At 39.4% G+C, this 20,373-nt stretch overlaps 2 protein-coding genes across 6 annotated transcripts; both read left to right on the top strand.

Annotated features, from left to right (window-relative positions):
• Positions 1-1,556: 1,556 nt before the first annotated feature.
• On the top strand, positions 1,557-10,252 carry LOC123976197 (regulation of nuclear pre-mRNA domain-containing protein 1A-like). 2 transcript variants are annotated; one of them, XM_046058128.1, is made up of 7 exons: positions 1,557-1,899; positions 4,431-4,560; positions 5,759-5,865; positions 6,117-6,211; positions 6,453-6,579; positions 7,265-7,440; positions 9,222-10,252. In XM_046058128.1, the coding sequence occupies exons 1-7, from the start codon at positions 1,749-1,751 to the stop codon at positions 9,318-9,320; spliced, it is 885 nt and encodes a 294-aa protein (XP_045914084.1). In that variant the 5' UTR covers positions 1,557-1,748; the 3' UTR covers positions 9,321-10,252. The 2 variants fall into 2 exon arrangements, with proteins under 2 accessions (XP_045914084.1, XP_045914085.1); XM_046058129.1 differs by lacking the exon at positions 9,222-10,252 and adding an exon at positions 7,917-8,008.
• A 159-nt stretch (positions 10,253-10,411) lies between these two features.
• Positions 10,412-20,220, top strand: si:ch211-13c6.2 (uncharacterized protein LOC100000125 homolog). Of its 4 annotated transcripts, none has more exons than XM_046057781.1 (13): positions 10,412-10,817; positions 11,339-11,407; positions 13,235-13,259; positions 15,529-15,615; positions 15,705-15,844; positions 15,946-16,065; positions 16,177-16,222; positions 17,090-18,056; positions 18,206-18,323; positions 18,425-18,490; positions 18,588-18,689; positions 18,805-19,333; positions 19,613-20,220. In XM_046057781.1, the coding sequence occupies exons 1-13, from the start codon at positions 10,764-10,766 to the stop codon at positions 19,867-19,869; spliced, it is 2,580 nt and encodes an 859-aa protein (XP_045913737.1). In that variant the 5' UTR covers positions 10,412-10,763; the 3' UTR covers positions 19,870-20,220. The 4 variants fall into 4 exon arrangements, with proteins under 4 accessions (XP_045913737.1, XP_045913740.1, XP_045913738.1 ...); XM_046057782.1 differs by lacking the exon at positions 10,412-10,817 and adding an exon at positions 10,885-10,926; XM_046057784.1 differs by lacking the exon at positions 13,235-13,259 and having other exon boundaries at positions 10,749-10,817.
• The last annotated feature ends 153 nt before the right edge of the window (positions 20,221-20,373 follow it).

Below are 20,373 nucleotides of genomic sequence, written 5' to 3'. Positions count from 1 at the left end.
AGTCCTCAACATACTGTATATGAATTGGGTTGAGAAAACACGTTTCAATAAAGTTTGATACACAAAAGTGATAACGACTTTGCAATCAGAGCTCCAAGACTTTGGAATATTGAGTCAAAACACAACAAGAGTTGTGTATCTAATATATAACTAATCAAAACCAGAGATCACAACGTTTTTCACAAGGAAAGAAAACAACATACATGTTACATTTACATCACTTTAGACATGCTCCTGCAAAATAATAGTAATAATATGATGCATTTGAGTATAAAAATACATTTTGTGATTGGGGATTACCTTTGTTGATTATTTTCAGAGGCTATATAAATAAAATGTGTTGATCTCTACTGAGAAATACAGATCTATAAAGAAAGGAAAAGGTCAATTTGATTTCACAGTTTTTGAGCTATGAATCTTATTACTCTAATCAATCTAATTTATTGTAAGTCTGTTATATTTTTATTGTTATATTCATTTTATGATGTATGTGATGCTGTTGTTACACACGGTTTCTAGAAATCCACACTATTTCTCTTAGCATGTCTTTTCCAGATGTTATCTAAGTGAATCTAATGCCTCGCCATAGAAAATCAAATAAAACAGACACAGATTGATTGCACATCAGAGGCTTTTCAGTGTTATTACTGTTCTTGCTATCATTCATAACAGCAGCTCAAACCTCTTTACAGTGGGATGCAGACAGACCGTCAGATGGGTCTTTACCACACATCTCTGCTCACTTGTTTGTTACAGCAGTCCAGCCTCAGTCAAGACTCTGTTTGCTCTCTCCTGACCTAATTATTAGGCCATGTATTGTCCATCAGTCCTGGACAAGTGATTACCTTCGAGATTCCTTTTCTTTTGTCAAAATCTGTCACTTGTTCAGCTGCAGTAGCCTCACAGTGTCTGTTTCTTTCAATTATTGTATTTATTACTAATATATTCATGTATCCATCACAGTAAAATAATCTCAATATATTTGACTGATAAATGGAAGTTTCCGCGAGATTGCACTGTTGATGTGCACTCACAGACTATTAAAAAAGTATGCACTAGGGCTCTCTGCCTCAGTTCTGAAGCCTCCCGGTCTGTATTTACTTCATAAACAAAGACACACAAAGGGTTTTTTATTTCGAAAAAATAAAAAATAAAAAGAACAGTAAAATAACATTTTACATATTGTGCGACTGTGTCAATTTGCAATGCTCTTTATCTATGAAATTACAGATACGCTGTTTGGAAGACTAAACTGACTCGCCTACCCAGTATGCCTTGCAGGAAGATCCGCTCCTACTCTGCCTGTGATTGGCTATAGAGAGGCGAAGTCCTGCCCCTCTCGGTGTAAAAAATATAGGCTGTATAAAAATAAATAAAATATGTACGTTTGTCAACGGAGAGACACAAATAATTTTCGATCAGTTTGAATTATGCCATAAATTACAAATATAATGTTTATCAACCGTTATCAACGTAAAAGATAATTTTGCAAGTCAAGAAATACTGTGTCCGATCCGTTCTGCACATGCGCATATGAACGCTACAGAAGTCGACGTTCGCTAACGTTAGTTAGCATAAATAACCAGTCACAGGAAAGGTAACGTCTGACATGTAATTTGGATGGCTAATATTCCTGTAATGACTGGCTAACTTGCCGTAGATAGCACATCTGGGAGAAACCTTAACGCTGCCTCTCTCTGTGTCTCCTAGTTACTCCCATAGAGGTTACTCCTCTATTAATCGTCAAGATGTCAGCTTTCTCTGAGGCGGCTTTAGAAAAGAAACTATCCGAGCTTAGCAACTCGCAGCAAAGTGTTCAGACGTTGTCGTTGTGGCTCATTCATCACAGGAAACACTCGAGGACTATTGTCAGTGTTTGGCTCAACGAACTGAAAAAAGGTAAGGTTGCTCGGTGAGCTAGCTAACGTTAGAACCCCACAATAAAGACCGCTGACGTGCTTCTGTTCTACAACTCACAAACAAGTTAGGTGTAACGTTAGCCTGTGGCAACAGGAGTTGGCTAACGTTAGCTCTGGCTAGGCGTTCCTTGTGTGCTTCATACTATTGTAACGTTAGCTAAGTAAACGTTATGTTGTTAGACAACGGGTCATTGTTCGCACAGAAACTTCTAACGTTAGCCTACTTTTGAGCAATACCAGTTGAAAAGGTTTTGACTCACCAGCACTGGCAAAACAGTACGTTAAGTTAGCCTTAAACATTAACGTTATATATCTTTAGTTAATCTGTTTATAAGTTAGACGTTAAGAGGCTATTTCAGTTATTTTGTAAATTTAAACTGACTTTCTAAAATTGTAATTTACAACATTAATGCTAGCCTTGGTAAAGAAGATAAGTTAATAGTAATAGTTCAGCCGTGATCCAAGGACGGGCCTGAAATACTATTTAAGTTGACCCTCCCTCATTAATATGTTGTATGTTATATGATATTAAATGTTTAAGATCCTTAAAGCTGCACCAATAAAGTCATCAGCTGTATTTTTAATATAAAAATTGTGTAATGTAAAATGTGTTGTTGCAATAGTGATGAACCCACACATTTTATCAGCTGTTCTTCGCTCAGACCATTTTAGCATCTTGTTTACTGCCCCAGCAGCAAGAGGCAACTGTTTTCAGCAACTCTCATAAACCTACGTTAACTTAACGTCACGCTACTTATCCAGCACCAAATGCCAGACTGACAAAGTTAGCGATAAGCTGGTGAACAAAGTGGAGCATTTGGCAACTAAAGAGCCAGATAGTTCCCTTAGGTGGAGAAAAACACAGATCATGTTGCGCCACGTCTGTGGGATGTGCAAGCAAGCAATTGTTACAATTTTGACATGACATCTTTGACATCTTATCTTAAAATCTTATAACAAGCGGAAAAGCTCTATAAACCCACTGTAGCTGCCTTCTCAGCACCAAATAGCAGACAGAGACATTAAGAAGCTAGCTGGTGAACACACTGGAGCATTTAGCAGCTAAACACCCAGATATTTCCATTAGGAGTTGGTGTAGACTAAAAACAAAGCTGAAACAGAGTGAATGTTGTACTTACAGTTGCCAGGTAGACACAACCCGAAATCTGTGGTATTGTTGCTCTTTAACTGCTGGATGTGTAATAAGCAGCTGTTTGCCATATCAACTTAAAGGTGATCTGTCAGTGTTGTGTTCACAGTGTTTGTCTGTGCTGCCCCTAGCACGTGCAAAAAAATCTGTTTATTGCAGGTTTAAGTTCAGCTGACATCAGCATTTTTATCTTAACAGATTGCTGAGAAGTTCATCAAAGCATTTTTCTGTCATGAACACTAAAACACCTGAAATAGGTGGATCACATATAGCAGGCTTCCTGGATCAGCGTAATCATTAAGTAAACCTCAAATGTGAGCAGTTATGTTTTAGCTACTGCTGTTTGTAGCTGCTTGGATCGCTCTGCATTATTTTTCTGGATAAGAAAACTTTAAAAAAAATTAGTTTCTTATTGATTTTTTTCTTAGTTTCTTTCTGCCTTGCTCTCTCTCCTCTCTCAAGGTCTAGCTCAAACATGCTCAAGTTGATTACAGTTTAAAATATGTCCTTTGTATGAGTGGGCTCCATGTCAAATGGAAAGTGTAGGCTCGACCACTGACTTGCCACTGATTACTGTAAGCAAACGTGTCCCCCTTGAATCATAACAATAAAATGCTGGCTCTAAATGTACTAAGTAGATTCAGTATAAGTACAAGAAAGAGCTGTGTTTAAAAAATCTAACATGTTGTGTGGATTTCGGGTATTGCTGTAGTTATGCAACTAATACTGGCACACTTTTCCTTAGGGTGCTAGTCAACAATCTAATGATATCTCAAGTGGATGTAATATTTTTGGAGCTTGTCGGAGGACTGAAAGGAGTGTGCAGTGTTAACAGCCATGGGGATAAGAGATGGCACATTTCTCTGGGGCTTTACGCTTAGCTCAGTGACTGTGACCAAAAGCAACAAATACATATGTATCATTACTTGTTTATTGTGACTGTGAAGTACATGTTGGTGGATAAAAGCCAAATGGAAAAGACACAAAACAAGCGATTAAAGGTGCTGAAATTAAATTATTAAATGCCTGAACCCTTGGGGCTGATATGTAGCCATAGTAAGAATGAACTGTGGGATAAATGGTTGGTACTGGATAGATTTGCTGTGTTTGACAGTCTGGCCTGGAGGAGAAAACATAGCATTGCATTTACAGTTTTTTCCTTTCTCAGATGAATAAAAAGTACATAAATTCTAATTTGTTTTAATAGGTTAATTGATAGATCACTACTCATGAACTCATAATGTGCTACCCTTCAGCGGAAACAAACCTGCATTGAAACCTACCTCTGTGTTGCTAGCCTCGTAAATCATAACCAAATGCCTCACTGTAATATGTTTATTTGTACATTTGATTGCATGCAGCTCAGGTGTCCCGCAAGCTGACCTTTGTTTACTTGGCCAACGATGTCATTCAGAACAGCAAGAAGAAAGGACCAGAATTCACCCAGGACTTTGCACCGATCATCGTTGATGCATTCAAACATGTCTACAGGTCAGAGTTTATATTACAAATCATTAGTAATCTGCATTGAGTTACCTTATTTAGGACTGGATATTTGTTTATTCTTGTTGTTAATGGCATTTTTTTATAGGGATGCACTGAAATGAAAATTGTTGGTCGAAGGTGAATATAATGAAAAACTTTCCTGAAGACAGAATAAGGATTTTCACATTTTTTTCCATTTATTTTGCCTTTTATTTATTTTTTTATTTTTTTTAACCATTGCATAAATTAATCAGTCAAAATGTGCTTTTTACTCAGTGTTTCCCACAGGATTTGGAGAGACTATGGTGGGTGGGTCCGAGGCCCGAGAGGGTCCGGTAAAGTAAATTACATGTGTCCATTTACTTTTAATGGACATATGTAACATGTTTTATACTTTCTGTGAATATAATCCAATTAATTTCCATACTATATAGACACCTTATCTTGAAAACCGAATGTTGTCATATGAGTACGTGTGCACTCCAAATGTAGGTGCGGCTAGCTTAATCACCTTCTCACAAGTGAGTGACAGAAACGCTCAAAGCGGGTCAGGACGTTTGTTGCCTTTTCTAAGAAGTCAGCCACAGATGGAGTGGATGTGCTAGGAGTCAATTCAGCAGAACAGTGTCTGCAATTGCCGATTTTTGCGTCTTTCTCAGACACTATAAAATGCTTCCACACTGCCGATTTGTCAACGTAATTGTTTGGTAAAATTTATTTGGTCTTTTGACTTATTAGGCCGAACACCGAAAGTGCTTTTTTTTTTGCTATTTTCGGCCGATTAATTTTAGTTGCCGAACGTTCGGTGTGTCCCTAATTTTTTTTATATATTGATACACAATTTTGATAAACAATATAGAAAAAGTGGGGTGGTGATGGGGCAGTGGATAAGACACATGCCTTTGGTGTGAGAGACCCGGGTTCAATCCCACACTGTGACCCATCCAATGTGTCCCTGAGCAAGACACTTAACCCCTAGTTGCTCCAGAGGCGTACGACCTCTGACATGTAAAACAATTGGAAGTCGCTTTGGATAAAAGTGTCAGATAAATGTAAATGGTCAGATTTTGCCAAAGGTGATTTTGGAAACATGAGACTTCATCACAGTTTTTAGGCCTGTATTGTCCAGCCTTAACATCAGCTGAAGTTCAGAAAGCTGTTTAAAGTATATGTGCTTGTTCTGTGTTGTATTTTTCCTGACCAGAGATGGCGAGGAGGGCTGTAAGAAACAGTTGGGTCGGGTTTTGTCCATCTGGCAGGAGAGAGCTGTGTACGAGAACAACCTGCTGGATCAGCTATCAAAAGTCCTATGTAAGTTCACACAAAGCTAACCTGCACAGGCTTGTAAGCTGTGTTCAACACCCAACCACGACTACATAGTTGTTCTTTACAACAATACACTAGTGTAAATGCTCACCCTGCAAGTTTAAACCTTGCTAGCTTAGTCCTGTAAGACGTCCCTGCGTGGTTTTGTGTTTTCTAACAACACATGGCTCCTGTTTGAGCTAGAAAACAGTACTTCTGTGTGTGATGTTTTCTTTGTCTCTTTTTGTAAATCCTAGATGGAGAAAAGAAGGCTAAGAAAAGGTCATATGAAGAGATCCAACCAGATGATGAGGACTTTGCTTCCCAGAGCTCCCCAGCCGAGCCCCCACAGGTGCTGGCCTAGACAAACAGTGCAGCCAATACAGGGTGTTAATGAAATGACATTTTACAGTTGATACAACTGCCTGTGGCTGGATTTGTATCGTAACACTTCCTTTCTCAGCTGCCTCTCCAATATTGTTCACATTTGACATGTGTTAACCGCTCATTTACCATACCTTCTTCCTTTACTTCTCTCCTCCCTTTGCTCCTCTCACCCCCCACCCCTGCTTATTGTCCTCTCTGTCCCTCAGACAACAGAGTTAATCCGAGCTCTGCAGGAACTGGAAAATGCAGCCTCTGGCGACTCAGTGCTACGTCAGCGCATCTCCTCCCTTCCTGCTGAGGTGCAAGACACGTCACTGCTTCACCGGATCACAGGTAGGAGGCAAGACATTTACTTTCTAGTTAATAAAGTAATTCTCTTTATGGGTAGCATTTTGGGGTACTGAGTAGGAAAACTGTAGACCAGGGGTTTATATCTGTGTGACAACAAATACCTGCCCTGCCTATGTGCCCTTTTCCTTATTGGACATTTACTCCCCCTTTTGCACTTTTGCACATGACCCCATCTACTGCTCAACTTTACCTTACGAATATACAAAACAAATGCAAACCTAAACCTTAAAACGTGTATATATTATTTGATAACAATAGGGTTAGCGACCATGAGTTGACTACGGAGTCATCTGCAGTGGACAGGTTTTTTCCCCCCTTGGTATTCAAAGTTGGTTCACTTCCAGATAAAACATCTTTAAAAAAGTTTTTTTGGTCTTCGTATGGAATACCGTATGTTCTCAAGACTGACAACACGTTTACTTAGTACTCATGCCTTTCATTTCAAAAAACAATCACTACAAGCAAGCTAAAGTGCCCTTGAGCAGGACACTGACAAAGACCAAATGGGCTAAAATGCCTCCATCTTGAATAGGAAACAATGTTAGCCACTGAGTTTACAGCAGTTATCTGCATTGTACCAGTATTGATGGACAACTGAATGATCTCCAGGTGAACCCTCTAGGCTGATTATGTTTAAGCATTGTGCCCTGTGCTTTGTGTGCTTTAGATAAGGAATCAGGGGAGCGGCTTTCCAGGCTGGTGGAGGAGGCGTGTATGTTGCTAGCAGACTACAGTGGCCGCTTGGCCGCAGAGATTGACGATAGGAGGCAGCTCACGCGCACACTAACAGTCTTCCTGCAAAGCCAGAAGGATGGCCTGGCCCAGAACGAGCAGAAACTAGAAGTGCGTAAATCTTTTTCCTTTCAATCACTGTTATCTGTGTATGCTTTGTCTACCTCACAGTTGTCGTCATGATATTTGGTGTTCATCTGTCTGTGTAGCTGTGTGCTTGCACTTCTCGTCTTTCAACCTTTTGAAGTAAAATTTCTTTTCATGTATTTCAGCATGATGCATACTTCTGCAGTGCCTTTTTTGTTGCTGAATCAGACTGTAGATTTCAGACTGTAGATTACAGTGGAAAGATTACTGATTAGATACACACTCTAAATCTAAGTACTATTTTACCTGGTCACTAGGAAATGCTTGTTCTTTCAGCATTTGTCATTTAAATCAGTTCAGTCTAAAATCAATGTGTACTTTCCCACAAGGTAAGTATCAACCAATGTACTTGATCTTGAAAAACTTCACTTCAGATTTTCTTGTTTACTCATAGTCGTCCTATTTTGTGGTGACAATAACTGTCCAGCCTTTATCCACAGGGTACCAGGAGGACAAAGAATTTCCTACTTGTATCTTCACTCAGTCAAATCTTTTTGTAATAAAAAAAACTGAAAATAAAAAATAAAACTGATTTTGTGAGTGCTTTTATTTTGCTGCAACATTTGCAGCACCTGGTGGTACATGGATTGTACAAATGTTCAATTTCAAACATGGTCTATGACAGCTTTTGTATTTTGTTTAGAGACAGTAAATGTTACACACTCAAAATTAAATTGAGCTCAATCCAATCAAAGTTGTAGATGTGCACCAAAAATACAAAAACACAACAGGTTTTTGTAGTCTTAACAGTCATTGATGAGATTTACATCAGTATTGATGACATGATGAGATATAATTGGAAGTTTGTGATTAATACTGAACTTTTGAAGCCTCCTGTGGCCTGAGGAAATGTTTTCTTTTTGCACAACACACCTACATTTATCAGCTGTTTGGCAAAGATAAAATAAGCACATGTGTGCAGCAAAGCTGAAACATCTGAGTGACACTTCCTGTTCCTGAATCCTTTAACAAGTACAAATAGGATAATACACATGAATTAAGTGAAACTTTTTGTTGGTATGAGTTGTGTCTTTGATGACTGGCCTTTAGCCTATATTTCTGTAAACACTTAATTTACTCTAAAAGGCTACTAGGATAAAATATAACCACTTCCCTGCATTTTTGTTGAAAAAGTAAAATAAACCTTAATACCTTTTTAATATCCTCAAAACTGATTGGAGGAGAAAGTTTGTGGTGTGTGTGTGTGTGTGTGTTTCATAGAAAGTAAACATTGTGGCAAGTTAGTCATCAACCTGAGCTAAAAGTAGTGATACATTTATTTATTTATTTTTCAAATCACATCATACATTGATAGGTTTGAAAGAGGATATGGTTAAATGGGCTGCAAGCTTAACAGCCAATAAATATGTATTTAATGTGCTCGCACAACCTTTTTCATATATGTGGTGGTGCTTTCAAATGAGACTTATTGTAAAGTACAACATGTTGGAAATATTTGGCCAAAAATCCCAACTTTTGTTAATTAACTTCAGTTAGTGCTTTAACTAACACCACATTGTGTATATATGTACAATACAACGTTATATTAGTGATGTAACCTCGTTTCCATTTTTATACTGCCTTCATATCCTTAATTCAGATTTTCTAATAACATAATATCTACTTGCCACAAATTGTATTTCCAAAATTGTTGTTGAGACAAATTCAGAAATCACAATTCCACTCTTTCAGAATCTAAGATCCTTGAGCTCTGATGGACCTTTTTCTGCTGTGGACTTTTTCAGGAGTACAAACGCAAACTGGCGAGGGTGACCCAGGTCCGGAAGGAGCTGCGCTCCCGACTGAACAATCTTCCAGGAGGACTCTACAACACCTCAAACTGATTAGTTTCATCTAATCAGATGCCTGACCCTCCTGCTACTGAAACATCTCAACATTTTGTCTGTGTCCCTTTGTGTGGTGACCTGCGGTTCTCATTCTGTCCTCAATGGGTTATTTATGGCTTTTATTAACAGAAATGTCATTTTTTTCTGCCTGTGAAGTCATCTTTGTGCTGTATGTTATCGGTACATTGTAAATTAAGATTTATAATCATCAGACACAGGCCTCTCTCACGCTTTGGCCCTTGACTATCTAACGTGTACTGCTTGAAAGTGGTATGGGTGATGCTGGTGTGATATTTTTGTATTTAGAGTGACTTAAGATAATGCACCAGAGTATATCCCCTTAGTATGATCGTTTATAATGTTCAGTATTTTGGATTGCTGTCATAACTTTCTTTTACGATTTCTGTGAATGCATCTGTCTAACTCTTGGTTAAACATCATTGCAGCAGTGGTTCAAGCTTGAATATTTTTTTTTAATGCAGTGTGATAATGGCCTCTGAAGAGAACGGTATACTTGTGAAACTGATTGGTAAGCCAGTAAGCAAATCAAAATATGTATGTGCGAGGGGTATATAAATCATTGGTCAGTGTACATATTCAAATGTGCATGTACATACGATGGGAGCTGTACCTGTAAGTGCTTATGATTTGTATCCATGTCAACATGGCTTGCAAAATTATCATTCAGACAAGTTGCTGAGTTTTGTATATTGATATCTTCATAGTTGCTCAGACCTCCACTGTACTGAAATAATGAGTCAAGGAGTCCCTTGTCTTACTGTATCATACTGCTTTATAGATCTATCCTTAAGTCTACCGAATGCTGTGCAGATGCCCCACACCGCTTGACATGTGCACCAGTTTCCAAAGCCAGACTTTGTACATATGAAGCAAGTTCTTAGAGCCAAATAAACAGAAAATGTTCAACAGTCCTGTCTGCACTATATGGCATTGACTTTGATTGCAATTTAGGTCCAGGCCAACAGGGGGCGTAAGGTAACGGTCGTCAATATGTGTACTTGCCTGTGGGGTGCGCTCGTTTTGAATACCGTCGTAGTTTTCTTTTTTTTTTTTTTTTTTACGGAGATGGCTCGGTGCGAAGACGACCCCGCTCATGAGAGAGTCTTAGTCTAAACTGAACAAACACACAGGAAGTAATCATTATCTTATTCAGTTTTGTCGACGGTGTAAACAAAAGTAATGGAAGGCCATACAATATAAACCACACATAAGCGAATACGAATTCGTTAACGTTATAGTTAGCAAAATAACACTACGCAAACTGATAGCTAACAGCTAAAGCTACACGACTCTGCCATTGTAGGAACTAGCATGGTTGCGTTCGCTAGCTAGTTAAACGTTTGCTAACCTAACGTTAAGCTAACATTACTAAAGGTTTCTTGAGAAGGTAACGTTAACACAAGTTGCAAAACATCCATAATGGACAACATCGAAACACCATATGATGATGATGCCGAATTTATTGAATGCAAGGTAAACTGTCTAATGTTAGCTTAAACTTACCACTTAATGAGGTCTACGACTGCTAACGTTAGGTTTAAGAGAGGAACGCAGCATGGCGCACACAGGTTTAAGATACATAGTAAGTCAGTGAAATAAAAGCATGTCTTTATGTGATGTACACAATGCTCAATTGTAAAAGAGACCCCGATCTCAGTCTGATTTAATCTGTATAAATGAAGGTAAAAAAACAAACAAAAAAGTTGCTAGTAAAGTAGGTAAATTAACCTAACGTTAGCTTCAGTGTAACGTTAACAGTTAATAAGTTACAGCAGACTGAAAGAAACCCCTCCTTCGTAAGGTTATTATAATCAGTTTTTGCTGCCACTGTTACATACATGTGTGTATATACTATAACAAATGTTGCTAATAGTTTATCCATACACACTGATTTAATAGTTTAGCAGTGTGTAATAATTTGGCAGCTGACTGTGTATCACACCATCTCATGTAGCTGTGATGCTGATTCATTTATGTTTTCTCTTTTAATCCAGGTCTGTGATAAATCCATAAGAGGTGATACTTTGTTCAAGATACACCTGACTACACCAGGACATATAAAGGTACACAGCACCGTTTACTGGTACAGGAAGCTGTGTTTAATACTAACGTGGCTAAAACACCCAGTGATATATATATCAACATATATTATAGAAGTTACTGTTAGTGAGGACTTTACTGTGACTAATGTTTTTTCCATGACCTGCTTATTTTTCTTTTAATTCAGTCACAGGTCTTTGACAGATTCAAGATAAGTCACATAGCAGGAAACAAGGAACATCCAAAAGTGATATTTCACTATCTTTCCAAGCTGTTAGCAACATCAGGGTACTTCTACAGTACTTTATTTCTGATGTATTGCCTTCTTGGATATCCTGTGACCATACTTCCTTCTGTCCTGCAAGCCAAGGACCATGCATCTTGGTATACCCAAGTTAAATAAGCTGGTGAATGCTTACCAACATTTGTCTTTGACCATTGTGAAGACTTTGGAGGAAGACTTTTTGGAGGAGCACTGTGTCTTTAAAGAACGCCCCTTGCAGTACGTTTATGGCGCAGAAGAAGGCAACATGTAAACACATTTAGGTCGAACAGACCTATATGACTTTACCGCATGTTGTCTCTGTGTGGATGTTTGAAACCCATTTGCAATAACAGCAGGTGACGTGATTTTTAAAAACATGTTGCGCAACTGCTCTGCATAAAAAATATCTCCTTTCAATTCTGAAGCAGCCATTTGTTTTGTGGAGGTCATCACCAATAGCTGAACTTGCTTTTTTCTTGGTCTACATCAATCAAGTATTGAGACTCAAGGCTACAACAACACAGGTTATAGCCGCTGTTCTTCCTCGCACCACATCACTGGAAGTTTTGTTGATGATTTAGTACATGGCAACCTGAAATCCAGAATACTGATAAATGATTTGAGTTAAGCTTGATAACAATCTCCATTGGAGTCAGGTCTGGTCAGGTCTTCTTTTTTTTTGCAGGTGCTTTTCAGTGGTTTGTGTCATATGGAGGATGCCCTTGAGCCACTGTATCACATGCACTTTAATGTAACCATGTTCTGACAATTTTCTGTGTCTGCTTTGTACAGAAAAATATGTACCAGCTCCATCTGGAAAAAAATCAAAAGCTGCAGCCCTCTGGTGAAGTGCATGTAAATCTCTTAATGTTCTTGCATATATGATGGCTTTATGTTTTTGGAGGGAGCCCAATCACAAGAGGCTCTGAAGATTCAAGGATCAACAACAGACTTTGTTTCACACTGCTGGAAAGTCAAGCCTGGAAAACGAATAATAAACATGGACACATCCTTGAAAACTGACCATTACAGATGCTAACACCTTGTCCGCGCTGTGTAGCGACAGCAACTTGTCTATACTAGAAGCTTTCAGTCACAGTACTGCTGTATGGTCAGCCATGTTTTGGCAAAGCTAACTGCCTCATACACAATCACTGTAGTAATGTGCACAAGCAAAAGTTGCTTGAACATTGGTCTGTGTCTGCATACAAATATCCATTAGATTTGGTCTTCGGCAGTTATTATAAACTTCTCCAAGGAAGGAGGCTTAATATATGTATGTTTTAAAATAACATTTGAAAGAAACTGACATCCAGGAGTACACACTCTTTTTCTTTTTCCTTTACTATGTTACCTACTTGCTGTGAAACTATGGTGAGTGTATGAACCGTTGAGGATATGTATCTTTACTGCACCTCAAGTGAGCTGTGGTTTTGGTTAACCATTATGTGTTAAAAAATATATTTCCATGATATAACCCTTTCTCTGTTTGTAGCAGCGGTGACGTGACTGAAGTCTAGCTAGTGCCCTGTTTATCCAGCACTGATTGACTTAATTTTTATTGCTCTCCTTTCGTTCCTGGCAGAAAGAGGATGTCTTAGTTGCTGCGGGTAAGTAGACTTCATCTTCAGCCTTGTCGTTTTGTTCTGTTCTGGCCATGACTGTATTTGCTGTCTATTCTGGCAGTTAATTCAGTCCACACACACAAAGTTAACAGAGGTCACTCTGTAATCTGCTGCCTGCTTTTAATGGACTAGTTAAGATCCATCAGTGGTTGTGACCCTCTGAGAATGGCTTTGAACAAAAAAAAAAAATCAAAGGTCATATCATCGTTGGGACTGTATCGCACTGTATTGAAAATGTTTGCGAGCACTTTATAGTCAGATATGAAGACTTGACACTCTGATCTTGATCTTCATGCTGCAACTAATGTTCTTGTGGTTGTAGCCAGGTTCCAACATCTTCTGGAGAGCCTTTCCAGAGGAGTGGAGGCTGCTTTAGCAGCAGATAAATGGCAATCATTTTGAAATGAGACATCCAGCAGTCACACAAGTGTAATGCTTGGTTGTCTACATACATGCCATGTGACGTATGTTGGACCTATCAGCACAGTTAGTTTGCTGATAATAGTGTCCCCTGTAGCCAAAATGGCTGAACAGATGTATAAATCCAGCATGTCTGATTGCCAGACTAATGCAGGTTTCGTAATACTCTAAGTTCAGAACTTGTCCATCATTGTGGGTCCTGAAACTAGCCAAAGCTAGCTCCAGTGCAGCTCAACCAGAGCTGATTGTCAGTTCAAATGTCAATGTTACATGAATGGCCTGTTGTGTTTTTATCTTGTTAATGGTGGAGGACAATCTTTCCACAGTGCACCTTATCTTGGGAGCGGTGAGATGATTGCGTTCGGTAGCTGAGTCATGCCTGGAGAAAGTGCTTCTAGGACAAAATGGGACTGATGGCACTGGGCTTCTATAACGTCGCTGGCTTTGAGAATGCTCCTAATTTTCTTAGTGGTGCGGCCTCTTCGCCATCTGTACAAGGAGAGATTGTGGACAGTATTTACACAAGTCAGCTACCTTTGTCGCAGACAATCATCTTCTGTGAGTTTGACTTAAGACCTGTTGTTGCACGCTCACTGAGAGTGTACCCATTGCTGGTGTCCTTTGAGTGAACACTTTATTTTATTCAGAAATGTAACTCATTCACCTATTATTCTAATAGACAACACTTGAACAAAATCAGGCGGAACAGGCCCACCCATGCCTGCATGGCTGTCCCAAATCATAATGTAGCCAATTTTGGCAGCTGGATATCATTCTGCTGCTGGAACATCAAAGAGTGCACTGCCACTCACCAACATCTCTGCGGTTCAACGCAGAGAAGGGCGTTATGGGCACCCGTGGGTTGCAGAGGTTCGCAGAGAAGCCGATGCGCAAACTAAGTGTCAACAACGTGTTGTGCAACCCTGCACATCGAACATCCTGATTGTTTGATCCAACTTCCTGTTTGTATGTGGGTTCAAAACTGAATAGAAAAACATGTTCCTTTCATGTATAAAAGAAACAATAAAACCACAAAAATGTTTTCAGACAATGCCTGTTGTTGCTAATGTGTGCAGCCTGGACAAGTGTGTTCCAGTTTTACCTGTTGAAGAATGTGGCGTTGGCTCAAATACCAAAAGTGTGTTTCCGTTTGTTTGAACTGAGCAAAGGGCTTTGGCATGCGCACTCTTGAAGTGAACGATAACTTTGTGTGACTATTTTGTTTTGGATAGTTGGAAAAATCATTTTTCCTCTGTTGTTGGTGATGTAAGTGGCATTTAGCTGGTTTTGTCATAACATGGACGTCACAGGATCAAAGGCCTCACCGGGCAGTACTTTTTTTGCAACGTAAGTGTTTAAATACCATAAAATCATCTCGGTCAACATGTCTTGACCTGAAGACATTCACACAACAACACCAAAGAATCATGGGACACAGAAGATTGCATCCCACATTTGTTTCAGAGGGATGACTTTTCTGCAAAAGTAAGTAGAGCAGAATTTGAGGTGTTCAAAGGTGAAACTTTGGAGATCATGCATCCAAACATGTATGGTTACTCATTTGCAGTAGTCAGATTTCTGAAGTCAGTATGCCAACAGGAGAATTTAACCCTTTTGTTGCAGCGACAGTAAAACTTGCTTATTACCTCCCTTAAACCACTTGACCTGTTGTATGCATGGAATATGGGATATCATTCACTTATAAGGCATCAAGGAGATGTTTGTGGACATTGAGGCAATTCATTTTGCAAGCTAGACCTTGCACTGTGCATATAAGACTTTATTATCTCTCTGTTGTATTATTTTGCTAACTACCAGTGTTTGGATTTCTCAGGGCTCGTTGTCAGACAACACAGCATACCGGTGTTTGAGGACATTGTACAATATCTGGATTACATGAAGCTTAATGAACCCATCATTGGTGAATAACTCGATAACCTGTGAACAATTTTCATTTTGTTCCATGTTAATTTTATACTCGTGAAACTCATGTTCTGCTCTGTTTCTTAGGTTTAAACTATTTGGACGAAGTGCCTTGTAACGATCCACAAGCAGGCCCCAGATACACATGCAGGCTATGTCATCACACTGCAAACCTACAAGAAATGGTCCGTCATTTGATTGGACGTAAACACCGGCAGAAATATGTGGTAAAGCATTGTGAACATTTTCAGAAAACTACAATGGAACTTTTTGAGTGTCTTAGCTTTATAATTGAGAAAATTAATCGAGAACTTTTGTGTTTATGCAGGAATTGAAACGGCCAGACTTGGTGACCTGGGATAAACAATCCATGGTAACCCAAGGAGGAAAGATAATACGAGCCAAAGCAGAGATAATAGAGAGACAGGATGGACGAGGAACTCCATTGGTGGGATATACAGATTTCAGTATTCAGACATGTTGAATATTATTAAAATACTATGCCTTTAAATTCATAACAAAATAATTTTGAGAGAAACTTTTGTTTTTTGTGTTTCAGCTACTGGTGAAAAAACGGATGGAGGGCAAAGGAAACATCTCAAGAGGTGCATTCATACTGTGAATACAGTGTAGTAATAGATAATGGATTAGATACTGAAGAGGTTACATATAATATTTCCAATATTGTTCTGGTAACACTGACGAAAAAAATTCAAGCAGAGTAAGTTAGGTGTTTAGAGCAGCTTGTCAGAGCATCGATAAATACATAGAAATGTCAGGCACAGATTTTCATGAAACATTTTAAAGGAAGGCAAAGTTTTGTAAATATTTCTTAACATGTCAACATTCATGCTACAAGGTTTTTGAATAATTATAGCGTGACGGAGACTATATTTTTGAGGCTGATATTGATAATGACATATCGGCCATTAATCATGATATCAAGATATTTTAACACTATGTACGTACTGAGAAGGACATTTTACAGGTGAAAAATAAATTATATACAGTATACACTGATAGAAATGTATCAGCAAGAAGCTATTATCTACTAATATATCTGCCGATTTAATGCCCAACAAACCATTACCCTGGATTTGTTCAACAAACCCCACATGAAAACATTCAGTGCCACAAACTGTCTGACTTAAGGTGTGTGGGAGTTGTTGTCATACTGCATGTCATACTTTTTAGGGAATCTAATGTGACAAATCACAGACATCTAATTAAAAATGTATTAATAAAAAAAAGTAGTAAGAACTGCTCATACGAGCAATGTTACATGTAATATTTTTCTCGACAAATGATGAAATGACCTCTGCTGTAAATCTGAGCAATTGAACACTTGCGAGTCACTGGATGTAGCATATGGTTGAGGGCCATTGCAGCTGTAAAGGGACTATTTATAAAAACTGCAAATGAGCCCATAATCGGTTATATTTTGCTTAAACCATATGCTTACTCTTCTCTAGTTCCCACACGGCAGAAGCAAAATGGGAATCGAAATATCTCACAGAGTTTGACCCACCGAGATGTGCCACCTCTTCTACCAGAACTCAATCGGGATGAGTACTCTCACCGAGGGAGGTTTCCCAAAGGTTACTCAAACCCCCCCTCATTCCTTACAGAAGACCCTTACATGGTCAACAGAGACAGACAGATGTACCAACAAGAGGACACACTCAGCCATGACCACATGGGAGATGGGCTGCGGAGGGCAGATTACAGAGAAGCTGATATGTACAGACCAGAGTATATGGATGCTGATTATCGTAGGGAGTATGAAGGGGAATATGTTGAAGATCCACAAAGAAGAGCCGTACCTGAGCCTGGTGGTGTTCCCAGGTATGATTCAAGGGTGGAGATGCCCCATGTCCAGGCTCAGCATGTGGAGTATGACCCAGAAGATGCTTCTTCTTACAGAAGGGCCTACCCAGAAAGAGGTTCGCTGAAAGAGTTCTTCTCTGAGGAAGAAAGGCGTGGGCGAGTTTGTTCTGCTGAGCATCAGCCCTCGCAGCCAGTGTACACAGAAGATGATAACAACCAGTGGTCTCTGGACAGGGAACCAGGCATACATGACAGTATGAATATAGCAGGTAGGCAGGGTTCGAGTGAACCGGAGGCCAAGAGGAGTAGCTTTCCCACACCTATGGAGAGTGACCAGTCGCGTGACCATTTGTGTAATGTGATCAGAGATTATTGCCATGAAATGAGAGAACCACATCAGGAGGAGGCAGTTGCCAACCCTGGGCCAAGCAGAACAGGACCACCTACCTCCCAGAGAACAGTGGAAGTTACCAGGGCCATGTCTGACATCCCAGAGCCATTCAGGCGCTTTCTGAAAAGGGCCCCCAATGATGACGAGGAACACTGTAAAAGAAAAAGAAAGAGTCGCTTCTCTGATGCCACTGCAGAGGAGGTGAAAACGACAAAGGAGATGTGAGTGATAATGTTCCTGGGAGTTAATCTGTAAAGATTGCTCTCCAGGAAACTGGCTGGCTAATACCTTTTTTAAAAAATGTTTTATTTTGTGTGACTGAATGCTTCATCATCTTACATTAATTTTCTGGACATGTTTGATCTTTAAGGTTCAGTGATGAGTATGGCCCTCCAAATCCAAGGTTTGGTGGTCGTCCTAGACCAGTTAGTGCAAATCTGAAACCTGAAATCTATGAATCACACCAGGACCTCTACATAGAATCAAAGGTGGTTAATCATAAAATGAAGCCACTTGTTCTAACTAGTCTAGAATATATACTCACTTATATAATAAAATTGTTGTGATATCAAACCTGTTGTTTCTTTAGAGCCAACATCATACTGAAAGCTGCCAAAGAGGACGCTGTGAGTCAGGAGGTGTTTTTGATATGCTGGTAAGAATATGAATTTGCACACATGTATTAGTGATGTGTTTGTTGTGCAGCCATTCATAAATGTCTTTTTTTCCCTTGTCCCTTCCTTTTTTAATAGAAAAACATTGAAATTGAGAATGCAGAAGAGGCTGACTTCCTGAAGAACAAACTTTGCAACCTTCTGCAAGAATTCAAGTCCAAAAGATTGGAGAAAGCTGGGGTACGTGTAACCCTGCACTGGGTCGGTCTTTTCTAATGGAACATGTAGTTTTATTCTCTGCCTCTCTGAAAACAGTAGAAAAGAATTAAAGAAGCATGTGTATTTGTTGTTGTAGCAAAATAGCCAAGGTCGAGCTGTCATCTCTAAAGACTACGACCGCTTAAAACTGGACTGGGAGCCGTCTCCAAGACACCAGTATGAGACAATCCTCAAAGAAGATTCAGACCTCAGACGACCAGAAGACCTCTACTTTAAAGAAGATTGCAGAGGAAGAGGCTGGAAGCAGCATGAGCAAATACCTGATAAGCAGCTCCAAGAATACGACCACCCTGTACGTAGGGAACCCAGACACTCGAACTCAAATATTGATGAGCGGCACCAAGAATACGACCACCCTGTACGTAGGGAACCCAGACACTCGAACTCAAATATTGATGAGCGGCACCAAGAATACGACCACCCTGTACGCAGGGAACCCAGACACTCGAACTCAAACATTGATGAGCGGCACCAAGAATACGACCACCCTGTACGCAGGGAACCCAGACACTCAAACTCAAACATTGATGAGCGGCACCAAGAATACGACCACCCTGTACGCAGGGAACCCAGACACTCAAATTCAAACAGAAGCCGTTATGAAGGTAAGTTGTATAACTGGATTAGATGACACTCACCTCAGTCAGATTTGACAAAATATTCTTCATTATTCTTCTCTTCATATATTTGTACCATTTTCTGTTAAGTTTATGTGTAATAACCGTGGAGGCAGTGTGCACATTTCTGTCAGCTCATCTTGTGATTATATGAGAAATTAATCTTGTGATGAACAGCAAGCCACATATTCCGGTTCACTCTGTCAAATCACTCTGCATTTTTACAAAAACTTTGATATAAGTTTTTTTACATTATTTTGCTTTCAGAGGTTTTTGGGCGGCCCGATATGTCTCGGACACCACATGCTACCCATCCAGATGAGCCAGCAAGTTATCCTGAAAGGTTTCAAGAACCCATGCACCCTCGAGATTACCGACCTGCTGCTGAGGCGTTTTTTGACTCCCACTGTTCTTCACCTCCCTTCCACATGGAACGAGGACCCAGGATGGACAGGGACCTTCGGTACTCCAACAACCTGGAAAAAATCACCTCCACTCTCCTGGAGCTTGTGGCAAGGAAATGATCGTCAGATTTCCGTAGAAGATCTGTAAACTAAATATCCATTAAATTTTCTTCTTCGATGTTGTTTGAGTTTTAGTTCATTGGCTTTAGACATTTGTAAATAATTTGGTTCAATGGAAAATGTTCGAACCTGAGTGTTTATGTAACATTTGTCTACTGTAACTGTCATGTCTTTCAATTCATATTATTTTTATCACCAGCTCCAATAGTAATGTTTTTTTCTATATTAGCCTTTAACTGTGCTGCCCATATAAATTCATTCAACTTTTTTTATATTTACTGCTGGTATTTGTGAATAATGTGGTCACAAGGACCAGAGTTTAATGAAAACATTAAAACAGTTTGGTACAAAGTCTGTCAAGTCAATTCTTCCTGATATCAGCAGCATTAATATATTTTACAGATTTATCAGTTACACTATTGCTCAACTGGATTACCACTTCCCTTATTTTTCATTTTGACTAACAATACTGGGAACTTAATATATTGATCAGATAGCCCATAT

The sequence above is a fragment of the Micropterus dolomieu genome, linkage group LG09 (assembly GCF_021292245.1).
Source record: "Micropterus dolomieu isolate WLL.071019.BEF.003 ecotype Adirondacks linkage group LG09, ASM2129224v1, whole genome shotgun sequence".
NCBI classification, from domain to species: domain Eukaryota; kingdom Metazoa; phylum Chordata; class Actinopteri; order Centrarchiformes; family Centrarchidae; genus Micropterus; species Micropterus dolomieu.
Note: the sequence above shows the minus strand (reverse complement) of the source record. Positions and strands in the feature narration are given on the sequence as shown.

Excerpts from the sequence above, each read along its gene's own strand:
- LOC123976197 (XM_046058128.1), top strand. The coding sequence starts at position 1,749 with ATGTCAGCTTTCTCTGAGGCGGCTTTAGAAAAGAAACTATCCGAGCTT. Across the intron at positions 1,900-4,430 it reads GCTCAACGAACTGAAAAAAG|CTCAGGTGTCCCGCAAGCTG; the intron begins GTAAGGTTGCTC and ends GATTGCATGCAG. Across the intron at positions 7,441-9,221 it reads AGAACGAGCAGAAACTAGAA|GAGTACAAACGCAAACTGGC; the intron begins GTGCGTAAATCT and ends GGACTTTTTCAG.
- si:ch211-13c6.2 (XM_046057781.1), top strand. The coding sequence starts at position 10,764 with ATGGACAACATCGAAACACCATATGATGATGATGCCGAATTTATTGAA. Across the intron at positions 11,408-13,234 it reads CTACACCAGGACATATAAAG|AAAGAGGATGTCTTAGTTGC; the intron begins GTACACAGCACC and ends CGTTCCTGGCAG. Across the intron at positions 18,324-18,424 it reads ACCTCTACATAGAATCAAAG|AGCCAACATCATACTGAAAG; the intron begins GTGGTTAATCAT and ends TTGTTTCTTTAG.